The sequence below is a fragment of the Prinia subflava genome, chromosome 24 (genome assembly GCF_021018805.1).
Source record: "Prinia subflava isolate CZ2003 ecotype Zambia chromosome 24, Cam_Psub_1.2, whole genome shotgun sequence".
NCBI classification, from domain to species: domain Eukaryota; kingdom Metazoa; phylum Chordata; class Aves; order Passeriformes; family Cisticolidae; genus Prinia; species Prinia subflava.
The window spans coordinates 3,681,451-3,703,392 of NC_086270.1; the positions used below are offsets into that span (position 1 = coordinate 3,681,451).

At 54.0% G+C, this 21,942-nt stretch overlaps 2 protein-coding genes across 7 annotated transcripts; one reads left to right on the forward strand and one right to left on the reverse strand.

The window, feature by feature from the left end:
* The first annotated feature begins 5,010 nt into the window (after positions 1-5,010).
* Positions 5,011-14,712, forward strand: ZC3H12A (zinc finger CCCH-type containing 12A). Its single transcript, XM_063419119.1, has 6 exons — positions 5,011-5,163; positions 5,300-5,743; positions 8,566-8,705; positions 10,639-10,873; positions 11,791-11,897; positions 12,002-14,712. Exons 2-6 carry the CDS (start codon positions 5,343-5,345, stop codon positions 12,973-12,975), a joined length of 1,857 nt encoding a protein of 618 aa, XP_063275189.1. The 5' UTR covers positions 5,011-5,163; positions 5,300-5,342; the 3' UTR covers positions 12,976-14,712.
* A 3,100-nt stretch (positions 14,713-17,812) lies between these two features.
* LOC134561815 (uncharacterized) lies at positions 17,813-21,885 on the reverse strand. Of its 6 annotated transcripts, none has more exons than XR_010082983.1 (5): positions 19,397-21,885; positions 19,177-19,258; positions 18,912-19,078; positions 18,234-18,844; positions 17,813-18,154 (listed from the first exon to the last, which is right to left on the reverse strand). XR_010082983.1 is itself a non-coding variant. In XM_063419123.1 (5 exons), the coding sequence occupies exons 1-5, from the start codon at positions 20,183-20,185 to the stop codon at positions 18,449-18,451; spliced, it is 828 nt and encodes a 275-aa protein (XP_063275193.1). In that variant the 5' UTR covers positions 20,186-21,885; the 3' UTR covers positions 17,813-18,448. The 6 variants fall into 6 exon arrangements, 4 of the variants coding, with proteins under 4 accessions (XP_063275193.1, XP_063275191.1, XP_063275190.1 ...); XR_010082984.1 differs by having other exon boundaries at positions 17,813-18,500; positions 18,742-18,844; positions 18,912-19,083; XM_063419123.1 differs by having other exon boundaries at positions 17,813-18,844; positions 19,397-19,453; positions 20,060-21,885.
* Between the last annotated feature and the right edge of the window lie 57 nt (positions 21,886-21,942).

Below are 21,942 nucleotides of genomic sequence, written 5' to 3' on the forward strand. Positions count from 1 at the left end.
CTGCACATTGCCTCTCCAGCCTCCCGTCCAGAAGCTGTTTTGCAATAAATGCATCACTCCTGCACAGTTGTGTAAAAGTGGAAAGACAGGCCGGGGCCGGGCTGGGCTCTCCCGCTGGGGCACAGCAGCGGGCCGGGGTTTGGGCTGGGGGTGGCCCGAGCGGCCACCGCAGCATCCCGAGCCGTGCCGTGCCGGGCCAGGGGAGCTCCCGGTGCCCCGGACACCCCCGAACCCACAACCCCGCAGCGCCCGGCTCTGCGCAGCCCCACGGCGGCACGGCACGCCTCGCAGCGGGGAAATCCCCGGCCCAAGGGAGCGAAAGCACGGTCTTGCCTCACTCCTCCGGGTTGTTTCCCACAGCGGTGCGAGCGGAGGGGGAGGACTGTGCTGCAGCGCCAGCCTTGCACAACTGCTGCGCTCCGCTGGGGCAGCAGCGCACAGCCCGGCCCCTGCCCGCGGCCCGGCCGGGCACGGGGAACGACCCTCCCTTCTCCTCCCCTCCCCTCCCTTCTCCTCCCTTCTCCTCCCTTCTCCTCCCCTCCCCTCCCCTCCCCCGTGGCCCGGCTAACACCTCCTCCAGGTGTACCCCGAGCAGGTGGGAAGCCCCTCCCGGCCGCTGCCGGCCCCCACGCTGGCAGCTCCTGAGTCACTGCCACCACGGGAGCGGAGCTGCGCTGGCTCTGTGTGTGTCTGTCTGTCTGTCCCGCTGACACACATCCGTCCCGCGGGACGGCCGGCGCTGCCCCGCATTGCGCAGGCAGCGGCGCGGCCCCCCCGGACCCCGCCGGGCCGGCCCGCAGGAGGAGGAAATGAAATTTCCTGGCCGGCAAAGTGTGATCAGAGCCGGGACCTCCCATTCCCAACAAAAGCGCTGGGGAAAGCCAGCCTGTGTGCCGAGAGGTTCGTGAGCCCACCCTGCAGAGAGGGTCCCGCAGTTTTCCAGGGGTTAAGCATTGGGTTTGGGGCTTCAGAGGGGCTGTCACCTCCTTCCCCGATTTCCTGGGTGCCCAGAGCAGACACTGCTGCTCTGCTTTCAGTTCCTCAGAACAAAAACCACTTCCCAGATGGATGTGACTTCTTAGGAAGTATTTGCTTAGCAATAGGCATAAATCTTCTGCTCTTCACATAAGTAAGGGTGGGATAAAATATTCTGTGACTGTCTATTTAAACATCTTATGTTAATACCATGAAGTGTTTGTTCAACTTTTATTATTTTTTTAGTTCTGAGGAAGCGAATGCTCCCAGGCATGTTCAGAGTACAGCAAATCCAGAGCTGCAGCCACTCTGGGGCTGAGCAGGCAGGGACATTTCTGGTTAAGGAAACCACTGATATTTTCCAGCAGAGAGGCTGCAGCTGGGAAGAGCTGAGCAGAACAGTAAATGCTGCTGTCACAGCCGCTTGTGCAACTGCCTGGTTTTCCCCAGTATTATTACTTGAATTTGTTGCTTCTCTCAGCCCTTGACCCATCTGCTGGAAACCTGAGGCTGCCTGCTGAGCCAGGAGTGCTGCCTCAGAAGGGAGAGGGTGCTGCTGGAGTGAGGATACTCTGGGTACTGCTGCTGGACACAACAATGGGATCACAAAGGGCAGGTATTTAATCCCTGGTGCATCCTGAGCAGGGACAGTGCGACTGTTCCTCCCTGGCTTTGGCACAGGAGTGTGAGGAACTGCTTTCCCAGGTCCAGCTGAAAGCCTGGGTGATGGTGAGGCTTCTGCTGCCTCTGTCACTTCAGCCCTCAACAATTACAGATTTATAGCCCAAAAGCCCCTCGAAGGATGGGTTTTTTCCTTGACAAAAGTGCACAAGAAAAGAAATTGTGAGGGTGTGCCCAATCCATCTGTCATTGAGGGGATAGGCTCATCCTATAACTTAATGCCATCAGTCACTAAGACCAAAGGTAGAGATCAAGGATGCTTACTCAGAGGAGTACCTAAGGCTGTGTCTAGTCAAGCACACAGTGACAGCCAAATAAATTTCCTTGCTGTGGTCCCTTGTGAGCATGCACTCTCCTCCAGAGCTCCGAAACATGCCTGCTCTGCAAGGAGCCCTCAGGCTACTCAGGGAGTAGTTACTCTGCAGAGTGCTTACAAGGATCTCCTTAAAGCCCATGGAATAAGTTCAAAATAGAATGTTTCAGAGAAAAATCCACCTGCCTGTCTGCAGCTGCATAGGAATCCTGTACTTGTGGGTGAAGCAGCACTGGGAGGACCACAAGCAGTGTGACAAGGACTGCAGGTATACAGGCTCCAAACGTGAGTTCTGCACATTCTGCACCAGCTTCTCCTCTAGTCCTCCCTTGTTACATTTTCCTTTTTTCTGAGAAGACCTGAGCTTTGTTTCTGCTCTGGAATCACCACAGCACACAGCACCGGGGTCTGGAGGCCAGCAGCTCTTGCCCAATATACGAGTGGGAGTAAACTTCCCCCAGTGCCTCCACTGGGTGTGTGACCGGACCAGGGCTTTGCTCAGTGGGTGAGCTTTCACTGCAGCAACCCACGACGCTGCTGCCATCAGAGACTTCTTTATCAAGTCAGAGCAGCACATGGTCTCTCAGGTAGCATCACCAGGAATCTGAATGGCTGCACTCTAAAAACAATCTACCATAAAGGGATGTTGCTCAGCTTCACTTCCAGCATTACTGCTCAGCTTTCCTCATGAGGCAGGGCGACCCTCTTCCAAAGAATGGGCATAAAATTGTTTTTCTTTTAATTCCTATAATAACTGCTCACTGTAAAAGAAAATCCAGAGACAGCTCTGAGAGCCTCTTGAGTCCCTGAGTTGGTGATGGGAGAATTCAGTTGATCACCAGAAGCACAGGAGGGTGAGTGCAGTCAGATGGGCCATCAGGTCACTCCACAGATGAGCAAGGCATTTAGGACACCAAAACTGTTGGAAACACATAGATCCCAGGGCAGCCAGTCCCAGCCCTGTTGGCTCCCAGAGGAGCTGAGGAATGAGTTCAGCTTGGAGCAGGTGCTTTAGTAGGTACCTCATTACTCAGGGTTTGTCTATACAGGATTCTTAAGAAAATTAATTTGAATCAACTAAGTCTAAAGTAGAACATTAAAACCCTGCATAAAATTCTCATTCAGAATTAAAGCGGCCTTAATTCAGTTTAATTTATTCCCAAATGCTACTAAATAAGGCTATTTAAATTGTCTTTAATTAACATAATGGTCCCACATAGGCTTTTATAAATGAGATTTAATTAGCCCTTTTTTAGAAGTGAGTTAGCTGCCTTGAGCTTCCATAGGTAAGCAGCCAGGTCCAGGGCCACAGGGCTGACAGGACTCCTGGTTGTGGCTGGTTAGCAGGACTTGCTGAGTGCTGGCATCACTTCCCAAGGAACTGGCACAGGGCAAACTTCTTCCCCACCAGCAGATAATGGGAGCCTTGAATATCACCTATTTTGACTGCGTTAAATGCATGAGTGGGAGATGAAAGTTCTGCCAGAGGACAAGCTCTTCCTGTAAAATCTGGGACATGGGGGTGGCACTCCCTAAAAAAAGGTGACATCATGATTTTGTGAGACTTGCTCACGAACAAGGAACCGGGCTGGAGGAAAGCTTACACTGAGTCAGCAGAGAAGGGGATGGAGGTGGAGGACTGGGAGGGAACTGAGCCCATCCATGACACAGGGCTCCTGCTGTCACAGAGCACTTCGGGTCCCCACTGCCCCTGGATGCTTTAGTTCCTTTTTTGCAGACCAGAACTCCCAACCCAGCAGGATGAGATGCTGCTGGCCGCTCCTAATGACCATCCTGAGGGCATCTGGCCTTGCCAGCCCCTGCCCTCCCCTTGGTCTCACAGGTTTCTCCTTGGAACAGCTCTCTTGTGCTATGATGGGCACTTCCACCTCTTTCCTGTGGCCACGGATGTGCCGCAGAGGGACAGAGGTGTGAGCGTGGCAGTGCCAGCTGACAGCCTGTCCCACCACACAAAGGGGATGGTGCAGCTGCCCTGCTGTGGCCACTGGCCAGAAGAGTCTCTGGCCTTGAGGTAAAGAGCCTCAGTGCATCCACAACCCCAGAAAAAGATTTGCCTTGTGAATCTTCATATCCTCAGAGGCTGCAGCCTCCACCACAGCCCTTGCAGTACCAAAATAAATAATTTTTTAAAAAAAGTACTGTTCAAAGAAGTTTGCAAATGTGATAAAGGGAAAAAAATTAGTCAAAATCACCCCTGAGGAGCTCTGAGGTGTGAAAGGCATGTGACTCCCTTCACTTTTTGGGTGGAGAAGCCAACAGCCTCCCTTCCCTCCTGGCTTTTCTTTCACCAAATCAGAGCCATGCGGCTGCTGTCACTGCTTTGCATAAATCCAGCTTCGTGCCTCTTCCTTGGGGTATGTCCCATGTGAAGCACATCTGTGGCCATACTTTCTGGTGCAATAGACTTTACCCTGGAAGCAAAAGTACACAAACAATGTTAAATTCATGCTGACTGGAGTAGATTCCAAGGGAAAGAAGTGTTGGGAAAGCACCTACTTAAGAACTGAGTAAGGATTATCTCTGATCTGAATCTCGCTGTGTGTGTGTGTTACTGTTGAGCACACAGTGCGGTTTCAGACATGGCCAGAGACAAGGAAAAATGATTGTTTCGGGGTAACCACAAGGAAGATGAATGCAAATGTATTCCTGTAACTGGGAGAGTTCCTCGCTCCTGACTTGGGCTCCAGTACATGGCCTCGGGGGAGCAAATTTGCAACTACCTTCACTAAATTGTTTAGGCATGATTAATCAGAAGTCAGAGATTTGAAGTTTTCGCACGTTTCACAATGCGGATTTTAACCCCCGCAGTCCCACACGGTCCGCCGGGCACGGGGCAGGCAGCGGTGGGTGACAGATGTTTCCTGCCAGCGCATCTCCGCACTCTGCCCGGGTTGATAACGCTGGCTGAGCCACGGCCTCCTGCATCGCCGGGACCCGCTGCTGCAAGGGACCCGTGTCACACCGCCCCTGTCCCTGTCCCTGTCCCCGCCACGGGAGCGCCGAGGGCCGGGCCGGGCCGGGCGGGGCGGGCCGGGAAGCGGCCGCCGCTCCTCCCCTGGCTCTGCCCTTCCGCCCTGCGCTCCTCTCCGGTATAAATCGGCGGCCGCCGCCCGCCGCGCTCCGGCCCCATGGAGCGGCAGCGGCAGCGGCAGCCCGGCGCTGGCAGCGGCGCGGTGAGCGCGGGGGGATCGGGGCGGGGGTTCCCCGGGCCGGGAGCGGGGCCCGGGCTGCGGGGCTGCCGCTAACGCCGCTAACATCGCCCCTACCGCCGCTAATATCGCTGCTAACATCGCCGCTGTCGCCCCGCAGGTCCCGGCGGCGAGCGCAGGCCGCCAGTCCCCCGCCGGGAGCCATGAGCGCGGGCAGCGTCGCCCCGGGCTGGCCTGAGGCGCTGCCGGCCGCGGCCCGGCCCGCAGCGGGGATGAGCGGCAGCGAGAGCCCCGAGGGGCCCGGCGACGGCCCCGAGCTGCAGCTGAAGGTGGATTTCTTCCGCAAGCTCGGCTACTCCTCGGAGGAGATCCGCGTCGTGCTGCAGAAGCTGGGCCTGGGCGCCGACACCAACACGGTGCTGGGGGAGCTGGTGAAGCACGGCCCGGCCGAGCGGGACGGCCCCGAGGCCCCGCCCGAGCCCGGCGAGGCCCCGCTGGTCCCTCGGGGCGGCGCCGGCAACAAACCCCCCGCGCCCGGCCCCGAAGAGACGGAGAGCGACAACCTGAAGCCCATCGTCATCGATGGCAGCAACGTGGCCATGAGGTGCGTGCGGGGTGGGCGCGTGTGAAGGTGCCACCGCTGGGTGTGAGCTCCGCCAGGCTCGGTGACGAAAAGCTGCGAGCGCCTCGCTCAAAGCAGCCGATTCTGGGTGTTTGGAAGGGGCTGGTGATATTTTTCAAGGTGCCTCTCCGACATCGCGTTTGGCGCTGCTGTGCCCGCCCGGAGCCGGCAGTCACGGGGCGATGATGAGGGCAGCAGTGTTTCCTTCCACACAGACATTTCCTCCTGTGCCCTGCGCTCGGGGGTGACTGAGGAGACGTTGTTCTCTCAGCTAGTGGCTTTGTGTAAGTTTCCGTAGCAGGAAGTTGCTCAATAAATAATTACAGGGTTAATTAGAGAAGGCCTTGTAATGTGGAGCTCCACTGGGGACTTGTCTCCAAATTGTGCCTCTTGTGTTTTGGTGAATTTCTGTACAAGGCAGAGGACGATGAAGGTGTTGCCAAGGCAGGGCTGTGGCTCGTCCTCAGCATTTCATGTGTCCTGTTGGACACTGTGACCAGAGCCCCCAGTGTCCATGAAGCATCCAGAATATCAGGGCTGGATATTTATCCGTGTGATGTCCCCAGTTTTCACCCTCCCACGATGGTGACCATTGCTTGCCCTCACCCCCAATCCCAGCAGTATGTGTTCCCCACCTCCAGAACCCTCTGGGGGTTCTGGACTCTTGAAATTTAATGCACCAGGTTCTGAAAGCTTTTTTTCTGTTGCAGCTCAGAAGCCGCCTGCTTTGTTGTTTATGTTTGTGTGTGCAGGTTTTATAAAAAAATAACCCTGGGTGCAGGTGGAGCTGCCGTGTGGGTTGCAGTAGGTTTGTCTGAGGTGAAAGTGCTGTGTGGAGCTTTGTTTGCAGGTGTGGTTTTTGCCAAGCCCTGGCTGACAGTTCTGAGAACAGAACTGAGAAAGATGAGGGGCACAGGCGAGTCCCAGGGGGAATGAGGAATGGTGGTGGCAGTGGAGCAGGGCTGGAGAGTGAAAGCTGTGCCTGGAGAGAACCTGTTCCAGTCCCTACCCTCTCCAGAGCTCTGGGAACACTATGGAAAAAGGCCTATTGTGAGCCCAGGCTGATAAGTGACTCTGGCAGCAAAGTTTACCTTGGATAAGTGCTTGGGCTTTAACAGCAGGATTGGCTGTGTTTGTTAATGAGGAGCCTCTTACCGGTGAAAGCTACCCCAAAATGCAGAGGGGAAATCACAGCAGCTGTGAGTCAGGGCAGGCCAGGGCCCAGGGTCTGACATGAGAGAAGCAGCCTGGCTTTTTTTAAGCAATTTGCTAGAAGGGGAATTCCATTCTGAAACTTCCTGTATTGATGGTGTGATGTTCCCTGCTGATTCATTTGCAATGTGTACAGCGGCCTCCCTCAACAGCTCTTGACAAACTTATGCAAATCATAGTGGAAATTAGCTTTTACTTCCTTCTAAGGGAATTTTTCTTTGGCTGCTGCCAAATCAGATCAGCCCAGTTAGCTGCCTTCTGGAGGTTTGAGCTTGGTAGCAGGGACTCAAAAAATAAAGAAAAAACCCAACAAACAAAAAAAAAAATCCACCAAAAAGGGTTTGGTTTTCACATTTATGTCTAAAAAAATGTAGTAATCTGTGACTGGCTATTTATAGCTAAATCCATCTGATATTGGAGAAAACTTTTAGAGCATCTGCTAATGGTGATTGTCATGTAATTTGGGATTCTTATTGGAAGCACGTTAGGTGTCTCATTAGGTGTTAGTTCTGTTGCCAAGTGTTTAGTTCTTCTAGAATAAGTATTTTTGTACAGCTCTTCGACTTTCTTAGTATTTCAAAGATGGGTGAGGCCTGGAGGGGAAGTGAAACTTCTCTGTAGTGCCACTGCAGGAGTGGCTCTGGTGAGGGGCTGGTGGGAGCTGAAATGTCAGGTACAGATGGGAGGAGCAGGACTTGGGACAGGTAGTGCCCAGGTGAGGAAAATCTTCCTGAATTCTGAGAGCAATTCCCCTTTTGGTGTAGTGCATATTCCCAGAGTGCTGTCACAGAACACAGGCAGTGACATATCAGGCTGAAATAGAAGTGTTGAAAGTTTGCCAAAAGCACTATCAGTAGAAGAGCTGATTGCACTGTAAATACTAATGCTTGTAAAACAGGAGGGGCAGTTTCCTCCTAGAAGTTCTGGAAACGTATTGATATGACCTAATGAATAATTGGGAAGCTTTCTGCATCAGTACGTGGCTTCTGACAAGGCTGTCAAACTTTGTTCTCCGACTGCCGTGAGCTGTTCACTCACGCAGCGCTGATCGCAGGAGCTGTTGCCATTTTGTGCAAGTGGTGCATTTGTAGATGAGGTTTTGAGCCATCATGAAATGAATCATCTTTCCTTGAGGTGAGAGTGCACATAAAATACCTTGTTTTCCTGGAGTGATCAGAACAGGTTTGCAGGCAAGCCCCCAGTGAGAGTACAGTGCACGCTGGCAGGAAACAGCCGCTGGCATTAGCTGCCAGAGCAGCGCAGAGGGGTTTTGGATCACGTTGTGCTCTGGGCTAAAAATAACCAGCAAAAGTCCAGGGTTGAGGCAGAGGCTGTTTCAGAGCAGCTGCAACAGTTCCAGCTGCTGTCTCCCTCCCAGTGAGTGTTTGGGTGTTTACTGGTGTCCTGAAAGGAGCAGGGGTGCTGGGCTGGTCTGAGTGAGGGTGTTGTTACACAAGACAAGCATTTACCAAACGTCAACCTCAACACTTTTCTGGAGCTTGTCCTAGTTGCCAGCTCCCTTTGCTCTGCGTTGCCTGACTGGCGTGTACTGAATCATGAAGGAATTAAAGTCTTAATTTTCTCCTTTGCAGCCATGGGAATAAAGAAGTGTTCTCCTGCCGAGGTATCCTTCTGGCTGTGCAGTGGTTCTGGGACAGGGGACACAAGGACATTACAGTCTTTGTGCCATCGTGGAGGAAGGAGCAGCCCCGACCAGATGTACTCATAACAGGTATGAAAATATGAAAACCAAAAGTAGCTTTTCAGGCTGACTGCTCTGTCACTTAGTGAGCTTGCAGAGTTCTGGTTAAGTCAGTAATTAACTTCAGAATGGAAAGTCTGAGTAGTAGGAGCTGCAGTGAGCTGAACTGACCAGGGAGAATTAGTCATTAACTTTTCCCCTAAGCCAGCTTTTGCCTGAATCAGTTGGCATAATTCAGAAAACAAGGAATGTAATACTGCTATGCTTCCTAATTTCTTGCCTTTTATATCTTTTTTTTTTTTTCCTCTTGCAGTGATACACTTTGTGCTTTGTATTTAACTGAAGCATATTTAGCCAGGTTATTCAAATTGAGGGGAGCTTGCTCTGAACTTGCAGAGAGCTGAGATTTCTGAGTAACTCAGAACAGCAGTGAGCAGGGTTGAATACAGTGTGGGTTGTGGAGAGGCAGAATGACTTCCCATGAGATTTTTTTTGTTTATTTATGTTATAAATACATATTATATGATTGACTTTTTGCAAATATTAAAATGAATACTGTATGTGTTATGTTTGAAAATTATGCTGTATCAATGTAGTCTATTTTAGTACTGTGATAAATATAGTTTTTAGACTATATAGTCTAAAATATATAACCAGCTAACTATATAGCATAGTATTAGAATAGAAACTGTGCAATGTAAAATGCTTTTTGTAACTAGCTCAAGAAATAAAGAAAGACAATTAAGAAATTCCTCACATCATCTGGATAGAGATAACAGCAAAGACACCAAAGGCTCCAAAGGGAAGAATTTGTTCCCTCTTATCAAAAGATTTGTGACTTTGTAGAGCCGCAAGAAGATTTATTTGTGAGATAGAACAGTGGGAGAGAGCAGTTGAAATTAAACAGCAACACCTCAAGTTGAAAGGAATGTATGAAATTCATAAATATGCAATAACCTATTGGTTTTTAGGAGGAGAAAGGTGTGCCTTGGGGTGGCAACACCAGGCACCCAGACTTCTGTCACTATTTTTGCCATTTTTAATGTTCTGATTGTCTTATTATTGAGCTTATAACTGTTGCCATGAGATTCTTCTAGCTGCTGAGCATTTCATACTAAAGTAGAAGTTTTCACCTTCTCACGCTCTTTTCATATGAACACCAGCTATGTTCTATAAACATTGCCATTGTTTTCACATTCCATGCTGGGACAAACAAGACTGTGTGACAGTCCCCTTGACCAGTGTGGTGAGAGGTGGGACTGTCAACTCTCCAATCCACAGGCACCTTGTTAAAAGTATATAATAGGAAGAATAAACAAGGGGCAGGGTCTTCTGCCCTGCTGCTCTGATCAACCCAGAACTCCTGCTCTGAGTGTCTTTCTGGCTAGGGTTGTGGCGATATATGACATTTCAACAAAGGTGAACCCCATTTTTCCCCTTTACACCAGCCAGGTGGAATAAGGCCTTGAGCACCTGGGCTGGTGGGAGGTGTCCCTGCCCACGGCACGGGAAGTTGGGAGTAGATGATCTTTAAGGTCCATTCCAATCCCTTAACATTCTAAGACTCTATAAAAGGTGATAGAAAATCCTGAAACAATATTTAATGAAATATTATTGGCATGTTAGTGTTGCAATATTCATCTTGAGAGGACTGATTCATGTGGCACAGCACAGCAAGGAGAAGTGGAGTCACTGAGCCTTTGGTGCTTCAGATCCTCGTTTAACATGAAAATCTCTTCCACCCTGTCGGGTTGAGGTGGATGCTGAAATTCTCAAGGGTTTCTTCAACCTCCTGTTTATGCATGCCCAATATAATTCTTTAAAAGAATATTACCTGTTGATACCGTGGAACACAAGTTTCAGTACAGAACAGTTTAAAGATACACAGGTCAGAGCAGCCACACAGCCATTTGTCCTGTACACATTTTCTTTCTCCCTTCAATATCACCCGTGTTTGGTGCAGACCAGCACATCCTGCGCGAGCTGGAGAAGAAGAAGATCCTGGTGTTCACGCCGTCGCGGCGCGTGGGCGGCAAGCGCGTGGTGTGCTACGACGACCGCTTCATCGTCAAGCTGGCACACGAGTCCGACGGCGTCGTGGTGTCCAACGACACCTACAGGGACCTGCAGAATGAGCGGCCCGAGTGGAAGAAGTTCATCGAGGAGCGCCTGCTGATGTACTCCTTTGTCAATGACAAGTAAGGATGGTTCCTGAGGGTTTTAGCTTTTTGGATTTTTTTTTGTTTGTTTGTTTTTGGGTCCTGTGTTGTGTTAGTGTGTAACTCTGGGCTCTCTGTAGAGTCTTAGTAAGGTCTCTTATGGTCAGACAAAACAATCCTTCCAGAGATCTAAGGACACCCTCTGCCTCTGGCCCCAAAAAGCATAAACAGAAGTGAATTGGGGCGAGGGGAGCAAACTGAGGAATATGACTTCATTACCTGAAGCCGTAATTGGACAGTTAACCCCTGATGTGCAAATAAACCAAACTCATATTTGTCTGAAAAACTTGTGACCATCTCCCTTTGGGTGTAGCCTTTGGGAGGCTCTGACTGCCCAAGATGTGTCTATTGAAGGCCTTTAATAAATCCCCACTTTATTCTCATAGCTCTGTCCAGCCTCTGTCCTAGGTAGCCCCTCCAAGGCATCGTGGTCACATCTTTCCAGGTTTTTAAGAAAGACCTGTGTGAGCACACTGCCTTGTTCTAATGAAGCAGTAGCAATGATGCATGAGAAGAGCAAAGTGCTAGTGAAGAAATAAAGAAAAGCTGTAGGATACAAAGGCAGAAGTTGGTGGCATCTCAGTAGCTGCTCCTAATTTGGAGCTAGGAGCTCCAAGGAGAGCTTCAGGGTGTAATTTCCTCAGAGGACAATTGTTAGCAGGCTCAGCAGCAGGTATTAATTCTGGTTGATATCCAGGCATTGAACCCCTTCTGTGCCTGAAGGGAAGCATTTTGTGCTGGTGTGGACTGGGTGGGAGGAAGATTTTCTCTGTGGGAAATGGGCTTTGTAGGGCTCAGGTAGGTTTTGGTCTTCAGTGAAATAGGAGGCTTTGAGAAGAAACCAAACCTCAACTCAAAAAGTGAACTTCTTCTGACTGAGGTTTGTTTTGCTTTAGGTTTATGCCTCCAGATGATCCCTTGGGGCGTCATGGCCCCAGCCTGGATAACTTCCTCAGGAAGAAACCTGTGGTTCCAGAGCACAAGAAACAGCAGTGCCCTTATGGTAAGACCTGCCTTCTTTATGTGAGGGACAAAGTGTCTGTGCAAGTGTCATTCATAATCTAGTCAAATCCAGTTGCTCATTCCATGCTCTGGCTTTCCTTACAGGGAAAAAATGCACTTATGGAATTAAGTGTAAGTTCTACCATCCTGAAAGGATCAACCAGCCCCAGCGCTCGTTAGCTGATGAGCTCCGTGCCAACGCAAGGCTGTCTCCAACCAGAAGCACCAGTGCCAAGGAGGAGAAAAAGGGGAAACGGGGTTCCCAGGTAGAGCTCTTGTGCTCCGTGCCCACAGAGAGTGACAAGAGCTCCTTACAGAAGGTCTCTGCAGAGAGGAAGAGCTTGGCCCACAAGGCCAAGCCCAGCGACGTGCTTCAGGCCAAAGGCTGCGTGTCAGGCAGCGTCTCCCCTGACAGGTACCAGCAGCCTCCCATGGACTCTCTGTCTTACATCTCTCAGGAGCATCTCGACTCAGGCATCGGGTCTCTGGAGAACCAGCTGTCTGACATGTGGCCCCACAGATGTTCCAGCCACTGTGACCATTCCCACGCGGAGCCGGTGGCCGTCTGCACCTGCGGCCGGCAGAGACCTGTCTACCCACATTCCCCCAGCCTGGACCAGAACGGCCTGCTCTCTTACAAGCCCAGCTCCCGTAAATCCTCCTCCTCTGGTGCTAGCTTCTTGCAGTACGGCCCTGAGATGCCTCACTCAGGAGCAGCCCCCTCGTTCTCAGGCTACGCCGTGCCCGCGGGGCAGTACAGCCTGCCCGGGGAGTTTGGTGGTGCCGCGCTGCCGCGCTCGCGCGAGTTCTGGTCCGAGCCGTTCGTGCCGGTGAGGGCCCCGGGCGTGCCCGACCCCCGGGCTGTGCAGAGAGCCCCGGGCCCGGCCTACGGGGACTCGGGGCCCTGGGCTGGCTCGGAGCAGTTCGCAGAGGAGAGGGCCAGCGTGCACGTCAAGCTCTGCGGCATCTTCCACCCGCACCTGGTGGATGCCGTGATGAGCCGCTTCCCGCGGCTGCTGGACCCCCAGCGCCTGGCAGCAGAGATCCTCACCTACAAGGCCCAGAACCCAGGTGTGTGAGGCAGGCGTGGGGGGAGTTTGAGGGGCTGGTTTTGCCTCTGCAGCTGCCATGGATGCCTTCTGAGTGCTCCTTCCTCCTTTGGAAGTGCTGGGCTGCAGCTGGAGGCTGGGTGCCAGGCGTGTGCTCACAGCACGCTCTGCTCCAGCTGTCACCACGTGCCTGTGGGAGAGGTGAGAGCAGTCCCACCTCCCCCAGGGGCTGCCAAGCAGGGGGAGAGGCTGCAGCTCTGGAGCAGGACTGTTCCCTTGGGGTTCACGGGAGTCTGGCACACCCTGAGTTCCTGCAGTTGGCCATGACTGGATGTGAGAGAAGTGGTTCTGCTTTTGTAGTGGCCTAAGGCTAGTTTCTAGTTTCTGAGGACCCAAGTGCCTTGTCAATGCTGTTGTTAGGTCCTGACTAAGCTTCTTCATTAAATCCCACCATTCAGACAAATGATGGGTTTTTAATGTAGTCTGAAGCTGGGTTTTTCTGACTGGTTTTACTGGTGCACTTCTCAAATGATGTTTTCCACACCCCTCTCACCTCAGCTTATCTTCCTGAGATGAGGGAGTTGTGCCACATGGACCACAAGTGCTTGGTGAGCTGCCCAGCTCCCAGGGGCACAGTCCTTGCTCAGGAGGAGCAGCAGGACCCTGCTCCAGAGCTGTGTGAGTTGTCAGCATGTGCTGACAACAAGAGCAGAGGTGGGTGAGCTGAGCGTGCTGTGAGTGCTGCTCTGGAACTGTCCCTGTCCCAGGCTGGCTCTGTACAGCACTGACACAGATTTATTATGTGCCTTTTGCCTTCAGACAGCAATAGAACAGCTGCAGTCACATCTGGACTGCTGCCAGGGGCCTTCCCGAGGAGTCTTTAATATTTTATGCTGTAAAGCTGTTGCTTCATCTTCTTCCTCACCAATATTCCCCTGTCCCCTTTGGCTGTGCCCAGCATCCAGAATTGTAGAGTAAGACTTATTTGGCAAGACTGTTCCTGTTTTATTTCCTCAGTAAGATATTTTCTATTGTAGGTACTGTAAGAGATTTTAAATATGCAAAACCAATTGCTGTAGTAATTGGTTCTGGTCCTGGAATTTTGGTGTGCAAGGGATGCAGAAACGTTCCTGGCCAGAAGCAGTTGATTTGTTGATACACATTGTATCTGTGTGTGTTGTTGTTTTCTAAATACAATACGCCCTTCTGTGGTTAAACCAAGGTCATTATTGAGTGACAAATTAGGAAGGGGAGAGTGGAAGGCAGCTGGTCCTGAAGCCCTCCTGGGAGCAGTGTCTGTTCCTGCTCTTCCCTCTGATGTCCAAAGAATGACCTGCCCAGACTGGCACCATGTGCCAAGAGACCACAGGGACACAGAAACCTGTATACCTGGTGAATAATGATACATTACAAATTAGTAATGTTTCATGTTAGTAAGCAAAATGCTTCTTAATTTTAAGTAACCTGATACTTTGCATATTTGTAAATTACAGAAGAAAAATGGTTTTTAATGTTATTGTTCAGCACCTTGCTGCTTGCAGTTTTAATCAATGCTGTTCTCACCTCAGCCATATGTTACTTGGCAAGGTGGGTTTGGGTTTCTGGTGGAATGCTGGTATCTGCTGCCTCTCTTGCAATGAGAAATTAACATTTTGTACTCCCAGCTGACACTTGCTGAACTTTCTGTATCACTGTGCAGTATAGTCATGTACTGAAAAGCCATGGCAAAGAAGAACTGTGTTATATAAATAAAAACTGCTGAGTTGACATGTTTGGTCTCTGATGGCTTTGTGGAGGAACATTCAACATTTTGGTTGGGTTTCCAGGGAAGTCTATCATCCTTCCTCCCGGGGGTTCCTGTGACAGGCTTTGATCTCTGTGTGCAGTCCGAGGGCTGGTTATTGACAGGCTGTTAATTAATGCAGAGAGACCAAAACACCCATGTGCTGTGGCAGATAAGGCCATGTGCTTTATTATTTATTTATTTGGCTTTATTTTTTTATTATTTATTTATTTATTTATTTGGTTTTCCTGGGCTTGCTCAGTGCCCAAGACAGGCACTGCCAGGGCAGTGGGACGAGCTGCAGTGCTGGCTCTCAGCTCGGTGTGGGTGTAAAGCACACCACACTGCTGGCAGTTTTGGAATCAGCCTGGACTCTGCTTGGCCTTAAGGGGTAATTCCACAGTACAGCCTGGAAATAAATGCATATTTTATCCAGTTACAGCACATCTGTGTCAGATGTTGAGTGTTAAATATGTGAATGGTAACATGTCCAGATAAACTCTGAAGCTTTGTTATGGACTGGAAGTGCAGCAGGAATGTCAGTGCTCACGTCATGGTGTAAGGATCTTCCCCTCTCACCTGCTCCACTGCAGCACAGCATGTTCTTATCTCGCTGGTTAAATAACTTTATGTGCTCTTCATTTACCACAGGGCACTGACTCTCCAGTTAATCAGAAGCCAGGGAGGCAGGTGCTCCCAGAGACCAGCTGCACTTCAAAACAAACCTGCAACCTCGGCCTGAAGTGTCTTTATTGACCATGGGAGAGGGAGAGCCTCTGGGGATGTCACCACAGTGACAGAGCTCACGTGGCTCTGTGTGTGTGTGCCAGGGCTCTGGGCACACCTTTAATCAGGTGATGAGTTTGCTGCTGTCCTTTATGGGATCTGCAGTTAAAAATGCTGCAGGATTTTAAGGCTGGTGTTCCTGTGAAAGACAATAGGTAATTCCAGTTTTACAGAATGTGAAACTAGAGGGGTAAATGTTTGGTTTTGCTTCTCTCAACGCTGCACTGAGACAGAATTAAGGGAATTCTGAGGTTCATTGTCACAACCAGGAGAGGACGAGCTGGAGCTGGCTGACTTTGGTTGTGATGTTTCTATTGCAGGGACAGTCCTGGGGCCATGCAGAGCAGTTTTGGGGTGAGGCCCTAGCACAGCTCTGGTGGAAGTTACTCCCCAAACTGCTGTGTGTGCTGCCAGGGCAGCCAGCAGGCCCAGCCACACTCCCACTGCTGCGCTCTGAATTTTCTCCTTCATCCACACAAAGTTCTGTGTCCCCATTTCCCAAGCTCCCTGTGAGATTTGGGAAATGGGAGCGCTGATTGGAACTGTTGCTGCTGCACATTTTTTCCCCTACACACTCCTCAGTGCCAGAAGTGGTGGGGCTGCCTGTCTGCACATCTTGGCAACCCTTCTGGGGCTGGTAAAGTGGGGCTTGTGGGGTGCATCCTTTGGCTCAGCACTTCCTGGGGCTTGTGGGGCAGAGCCTGCTGTGACTGCTGGGTGTTTGTGTTCCTGGGTGAGCCAAACTGGGTCAGAGCTGTGTGTCAGCTCACTGAGCTGTTGGAGGCAAGGAGGTCACACATGTTGAAGATTTCCTGTGCTCAGGGGCTTCCCAGCCCTCATCCTGTCAGCTGTGTGCCACTGAAGCCTCGTGCTGAGCTTCAGGAGAGGCTGTTCCTCCAAGCAGGCCAGTCTGCTCTCCAGGGCTTGCTCACCTCTCCCTGCCCTGTGCTGCCCTTGCTCCCTGAACTTCCATTTGAGCTCAGCTGGTTCCTCCTGTTGGGGGTTTCCAGGACGTGGCCAGCTCAGTTCCAACATTCTAAAGCATTTTCAGAGGCAGGAATGGGGAAGGTTCCTGTGCAGGCTGTGGGAAAGGGGAGGGGGTGTGTGTGCTGTGGGAGCAGATTCAGCATCACCCCTGTGTTCTCCCAGTGCTGAGGCTGCTGGGCTGCTGCTCTCCCCAGAGAGAGGAATAGATGCACTGAGCACTGCAGCAGCTCTGCCCCCTGCACCCCAAACTGCTGCTGCAGCACAGCCTCCCAGTGGGACAGGACTGCAGGAAATGAGTGACTGCAAAGTCAGTATTGCATACAAGAGAAGGGAAAGGTGCTGGGGAGGAGCTGGGAGCTGCCCCGGGGCAGGGGGGGAGGCTGGGATGGGCTGGGGTGGTGATGGTGGTGCTGCCTGTGCAGGTGCTGTCAGCACTTGCCCTCCAGCCCCATCCTTTGCAGTTCTCTCACAAGCTTTCCTAAGGGCCCTCAATACCCCGGTGCTCCCCAGGGCCAGGGGCTGCCTCTGGCAACCAAAGCCCTGTCTGGGGCAGCAGCAGCCTGCTCAGCCCTCCTGAGACAGCCACTGAGGCCAGCACTGGGGAGCAGTGTTGCACAAGTGTGCTGGAGTAAATACAGCCTCAGGTTAAGCAATAGGGCAGGAGGCTTTGGTGCAGTGGCTGGGGAAAGGTTTCCATGGCCTGGGCCGTGGCCGTTGTCTCACTGCAGGTGCTGTGGTGAGTGAGGGGCTGCTCCATGTGAGGTGCAGAACTGGTGGCTGTAGCTGATGCTGCCTGATGTCACCCTCCACCTCCTGCACCCTGGCCCCAAGGATTGCCACAGAGAGGTGAATGATGGCTCCAGCAGGAGCAGGACCTTGTCCCATCACTTGTCTCAGCATGGGTGCTGCTGTGATTCCTGCAGGAGGGGTGCAGCTGGGGCTGGGGTTTCACTGCAGCAGGGCCCCCAGAGCAGCCCGTTTGCACAGCTTTACTTTGGTATTCCTGAGCAGCACGGGGCTGTCCCACCTCCACCCCACCGGTGCAGGGTGAGTCAGGGCGCTGCTATTCGCGTTGCATCAGTTCCCTGCATGCGGGAGCTGCACGGGCACGTTGGGAGCAGAGATCCTGCTGCTCCTGCCTGCTGCTGGAGCGCCAGCCCCTGCTCTGCTGCTGGAGCCCCAGCCCCTGCTCTGCTGCAGCCACAGCTCATCCTGTCCCCCTCCCCAAAGCGCCGGGGGCTGCTGCAGGGCACTGGGGCAGCCGTCCCAGCTGTGCTGGGCAAAGACCAGGCAGACACAAGCGATGGAGAGCAGCTGCCTGTATTGAGCACTGGGAGCCCGGGGCAGGGCACAGCCCCCCTGTGCCAGCCCAGCCCTGGGCACCGGGCAGCCCCTCAGCCCTGCTCCCTGCAGGAGCTGTTGTGGCCAGCGAGGGGCCAGCAGTGGCCCAGGAGCCGGCCCCCTTGGCCACTGTCTCAAGGAGCTGGCCAGGCTTGCGGGAGCAGCCGAGGGAGAGGATGGATCCGGTGGATCAGGAAGCCAACGGGGGAGTTTTGCAATCCTTCACCCGGTGCAAGGCGACTGATGCCAGACTCCTGGAACCTCCCAACAAGCAGCAGAGCAGGAGGATGCTCCTCGGTGGGCTGTGCCTGACTGTGGGGCACAGTCAGCCCGGGCAGGGAGGGCTGTGACGTGTCGTGGGGCAGACCCAGGGCCAGTGGCTTGTCCTGACCTGCCTCCAGCTGGTTCCTGCTCCTGGGAAATGGCTGCAGTCCTGCCGGATGGGGCCGGGCCCAGCCAGCACCGAGGGATGGAGGCACATACAGGGATACAGCTGGGACTGCACCAGCCTGGCTGTGTCCTGCAGGGCCTGGGCAGGGAGGAACGTGTGGATCCTTCCTGGTTTGCTGAGGCCCTGCTCACACCTTCACTTACATTTTCTGCCTGTCAGGCTGGATGGAGCCACGTGGTTGCCGAGATGACTCCATCCACTGGCGTGCTAGAAAAGAGCAAAGGAGAGAGAGGGGACACCAGTGGGAGCACCCAGCCATGCTCCTGGTGGGCACAGATGCAGAGAACTGGGAGCCTTTCCCAGCACCTACCTCCCTGGGCTGCCCAGTGCCACCCAGTGCCCAGGTGGCAGCTGGTGGACTGCCCACAGTGCCCATGAGCAGAGGTCAGCACATTGCTCCTGTCCCCAGCTACTGGCTCCCTGTGCCCCCCCAATTCCCAGCCCTTACCTTCTGGGCTCTCTCCCTCACTCCCACTGGCACTTTGGTCCTCTGCTTCCCCTAGCAGCTCGGGGCTGTCAGCACTGTTCCACTGCCACGGCAGCTCCTGCAGCTGCAGCAGGGTGTGAGGCTCTGGGGTGTGGGAGGGGACAGAGGGCAGGGACCCCCCGTTCTCTCACCCGTTGGCGCAGGCTCTGCTGCTCCCGCAGCAGCTCCAGGAACCGGCTGCTCCACAGCAGCTTCTCAGCCCCCAGCTCGGTGCAGAGGAAGCGCACGTCGGCCTCCAGAGCCTCCAGCCTCCCCAGCACGGCCTCGCTGCCATCGCCACGCCACTGCTGCCCCACCGCTGCCCTGGCACCACAGCTCAGCTCCAGTAACCCCCACGGCACCTGCCAGCCCCAGGGACAGCCCTGGGACAGGGACAGCCCTGGGACAGGGGCCCACCTCTCTGTCCAGGCTCCCATGCAGAATCTGAGTCCACATCCTCCTCACTCCCCTCTAGTCTAAGCTGCAGGGCTGTGCCGAGCTGGAAGCCAACACGGACACTGGGGACTCACAGCTCCGTGGGGCTGGCACCAGCCCTGTCAGGGGAGACCCCCGGTGCCCCCCAGCCGTGTCACCGGGCTCAGTGACAGGGGCTGGCCAGCACCCGCAGGGGTGTTACCTCCTCGGTGACCTGGAAGGCGCCATCCCAGCAGCTCTTGTAGCACATCAGCAGGACCTGGGGGAGAGCACGGCTCACGCCTGCCCTGCGGAGTGCAGTGCCTGCAGCGGTGTCCCCATGTCCCCGGGGCTCTTGGTGGGCACAACGACACAGCGCCTTGAGCCCAGAACCAGCCGCGGGACGAGGGTCCCACTCCCGCAGCCGGGAGTTGTGGTGCAGCACTCCCCCGCCCTCCAGCAGCCCCAGCAGCTGCAACAAACCCCAGCCCCAGCAGTGCAGCGACTGCACCCAGCAGCACTCCTGCCCAGCTGCAGCAAACCCCAGCCCAAGCAGCAGCGGTGCAATGATTGCACCCAGCAGCACCCCTGCCCCTGCCCAGCTGCAACAACCCAACAACCCCCAGCCCCAGCAGTGCAGCGATTGCACCCAGCAGCACTCCTGCCCAGCTGCAGCAAACCCCAGCCCCAGCCCCAGTAGTGCAGCGATTGCACCCAGCAGCACTCCTGCCCCTGCCCAGCTGCAGCAAACCCCAGCCCCAGCAGCAGCGGTGCAGCGATTGCACCCAGCAGCACCCCTGCCCCTGCCCCGGTCCGGCCACACGCCGCGTTTGGAGCCGGCACAGGAGCGTGGAGGTCCCAGGGGAAGCGGCTCTGCGGTACCGACCCAGGTGAGGCTCCAGAGCGCCCGCAGCCCCCGCAGCGCCGTCCCGCAGAGCGCCAGCAGCCCGCGGCAGCCGGAGCGCAGGAGCCGCCGCCAGCAGGGCTCGGGCGGGGCGCGCTGCCGGCCCATGGCACCTGCGGACCGGGGGACACAGCTGAGACTTGCCTGGCCCCGCTCCGGGCACGGAGGGAGCGATGCCAACACGTGCCAGGGGCTGTCCCGGCTCGCCGTGAGCCGGATCCCCGCTGCCCCCTCCCCGCTGCCCCCTTACCCAGCCATGCACTCCGGCCCCTCGGCCACCGGATGAACTCCTGCCTAATCCTCTTGGTGACGAGGCTGTGCAGGGATTAGCGTATCCCTAACGCTCCACCTTTGGGGTCCATAAGGAGAGTGGCTGCTCTTCTGCTTTTCTTTGCTCAGGATTTATCTTTCGCAAGCACAGAGCTCAGGATATATTTCTAACTACTACGTTTAGCTTTAATTAACATTCAGGTAAAGCCTGTGCAGCTCCCCCTGGTTCCTGTGGCCAGGCACTGGCCATCCTGGGGGTCTTTAGTCACCCAGGCTCTTTAGGAAGTAAAACAGAAGTGTTCAGAAGTCAAGTGAAGTTGTAGACACAACTGCTGGAGTCAGGACCTAGCAGGGAACAGCTGATCCTTTCAGTAAATCAAGTTTGCAATTTCTTTTTCTGCCCCATCGATGTGCCCCCCTCAGGCTGCTGCCATCAGACACTGACCTGGGCAGAACAGGCTGTCCCCTCCTTCGGTGACAAACGCAGCCAGAGGCAGGAATGGCAGCATCTCCCCACTGTCCCCGCAGCACCCCAGTGTGTCACAGGGAACGCCAAGCTGACCACACAACCTGCCTGTGCACAGGCTCTGTCTGAGCTACACCTGCTCTTTGCTGCTTCTCCAAAGTATTCTGCCAAAAGAGTCTGGCAGCTTTCCTCCAGGTCAGAGGTGCAGCAGAGACTTCAGCCTCCGAAATCGAGGTGCTCCAGCCATCCCTGCTTGCAGCAGCAGCAGAGCTGTTTTCACACCAAGGCCACGGAATCAAAACCATCAGCTGAGAATTCTTTTTTCCAGAACTGTGGAGGAGCAAAGCCTTGTAATTCATGATGTTTGCTAGGTCTTCCACCCTCCTGTACTTAAACTCTGTGACTTAAAACACAGAAGTAGGCCAGCTTTGCAGCTTGGCCTTTAAGCTGCTCTATCCTGACCCCCCCGTGGAGGAGCAGCCGCCAGTCCTGAGCAGACACAGCTCCCTGCAGGATAAGCCAGCTCCCTCCAGGAACCACCACGGAGCTGCCTTGATCCCCAGATCAGACACAGCCCAAGGGAGAATTCTGTTCCTGTGCACTCCCAGCGCCTGGAGAGAGCTGAGGAAGACCCCAAAGCCCAGGGGAGCAGAGGTGCAGCAGAACACATGAACCCTTGGTGTTCAAGGGCCGTGCACGCCCCGGGGGCTCAGTGACAGCCCTGTCCCTTGGCCCCTTTGCCACGTCTCCCTCCAGCAGCAGGGGTTACACAAACACATCCCAGCACCGATAAAAAAGGCAACTGCCCACAAACTGAGAGAAGCAAAGCTCAGTTCAACAGCAGCACCAAGAGTCTGACCTGGCTGCTGTGAGCAGCACCCAGCCCTCGCTCCTGTCCTGCTGCAGGGACAATCCAGCCAGCTCACCCCTGATCCGTAAGCAGTGTGCCCTCACCAGCACAGCCATGGACATCCCAGTCCTGCCCTGCAGCAGGATCAGCCAAACACAACTGAGATCAGAGCCTGGTGTTCTCTGCAGAACTTGGTTACAGCTGCCCCAAGGAAAGAAAGCACCAAGTGAAGCTCCCATGGGCCATGGGACACAGAACAGCTCCAGCACCAAAGGAGAA

Coding starts and splice junctions, on each gene's coding strand:
- ZC3H12A (XM_063419119.1), top strand. CDS start 5,343: ATGAGCGCGGGCAGCGTCGCCCCGGGCTGGCCTGAGGCGCTGCCGGCC. Junction 5,744..8,565: donor GGCAGCAACGTGGCCATGAG/GTGCGTGCGGGG, acceptor TCTCCTTTGCAG/CCATGGGAATAAAGAAGTGT. Junction 8,706..10,638: donor ACCAGATGTACTCATAACAG/GTATGAAAATAT, acceptor TGTTTGGTGCAG/ACCAGCACATCCTGCGCGAG.
- LOC134561815 (XM_063419120.1), bottom strand. CDS start 20,185: ATGGGCCGGCAGCGCGCCCCGCCCGAGCCCTGCTGGCGGCGGCTCCTG. Junction 19,259..19,396: donor CCTTCCAGGTCACCGAGGAG/GTAACACCCCTG, acceptor GTTGGCTTCCAG/CTCGGCACAGCCCTGCAGCT. Junction 19,079..19,176: donor ATGGGAGCCTGGACAGAGAG/GTGGGCCCCTGT, acceptor GTGCCAGGGCAG/CGGTGGGGCAGCAGTGGCGT.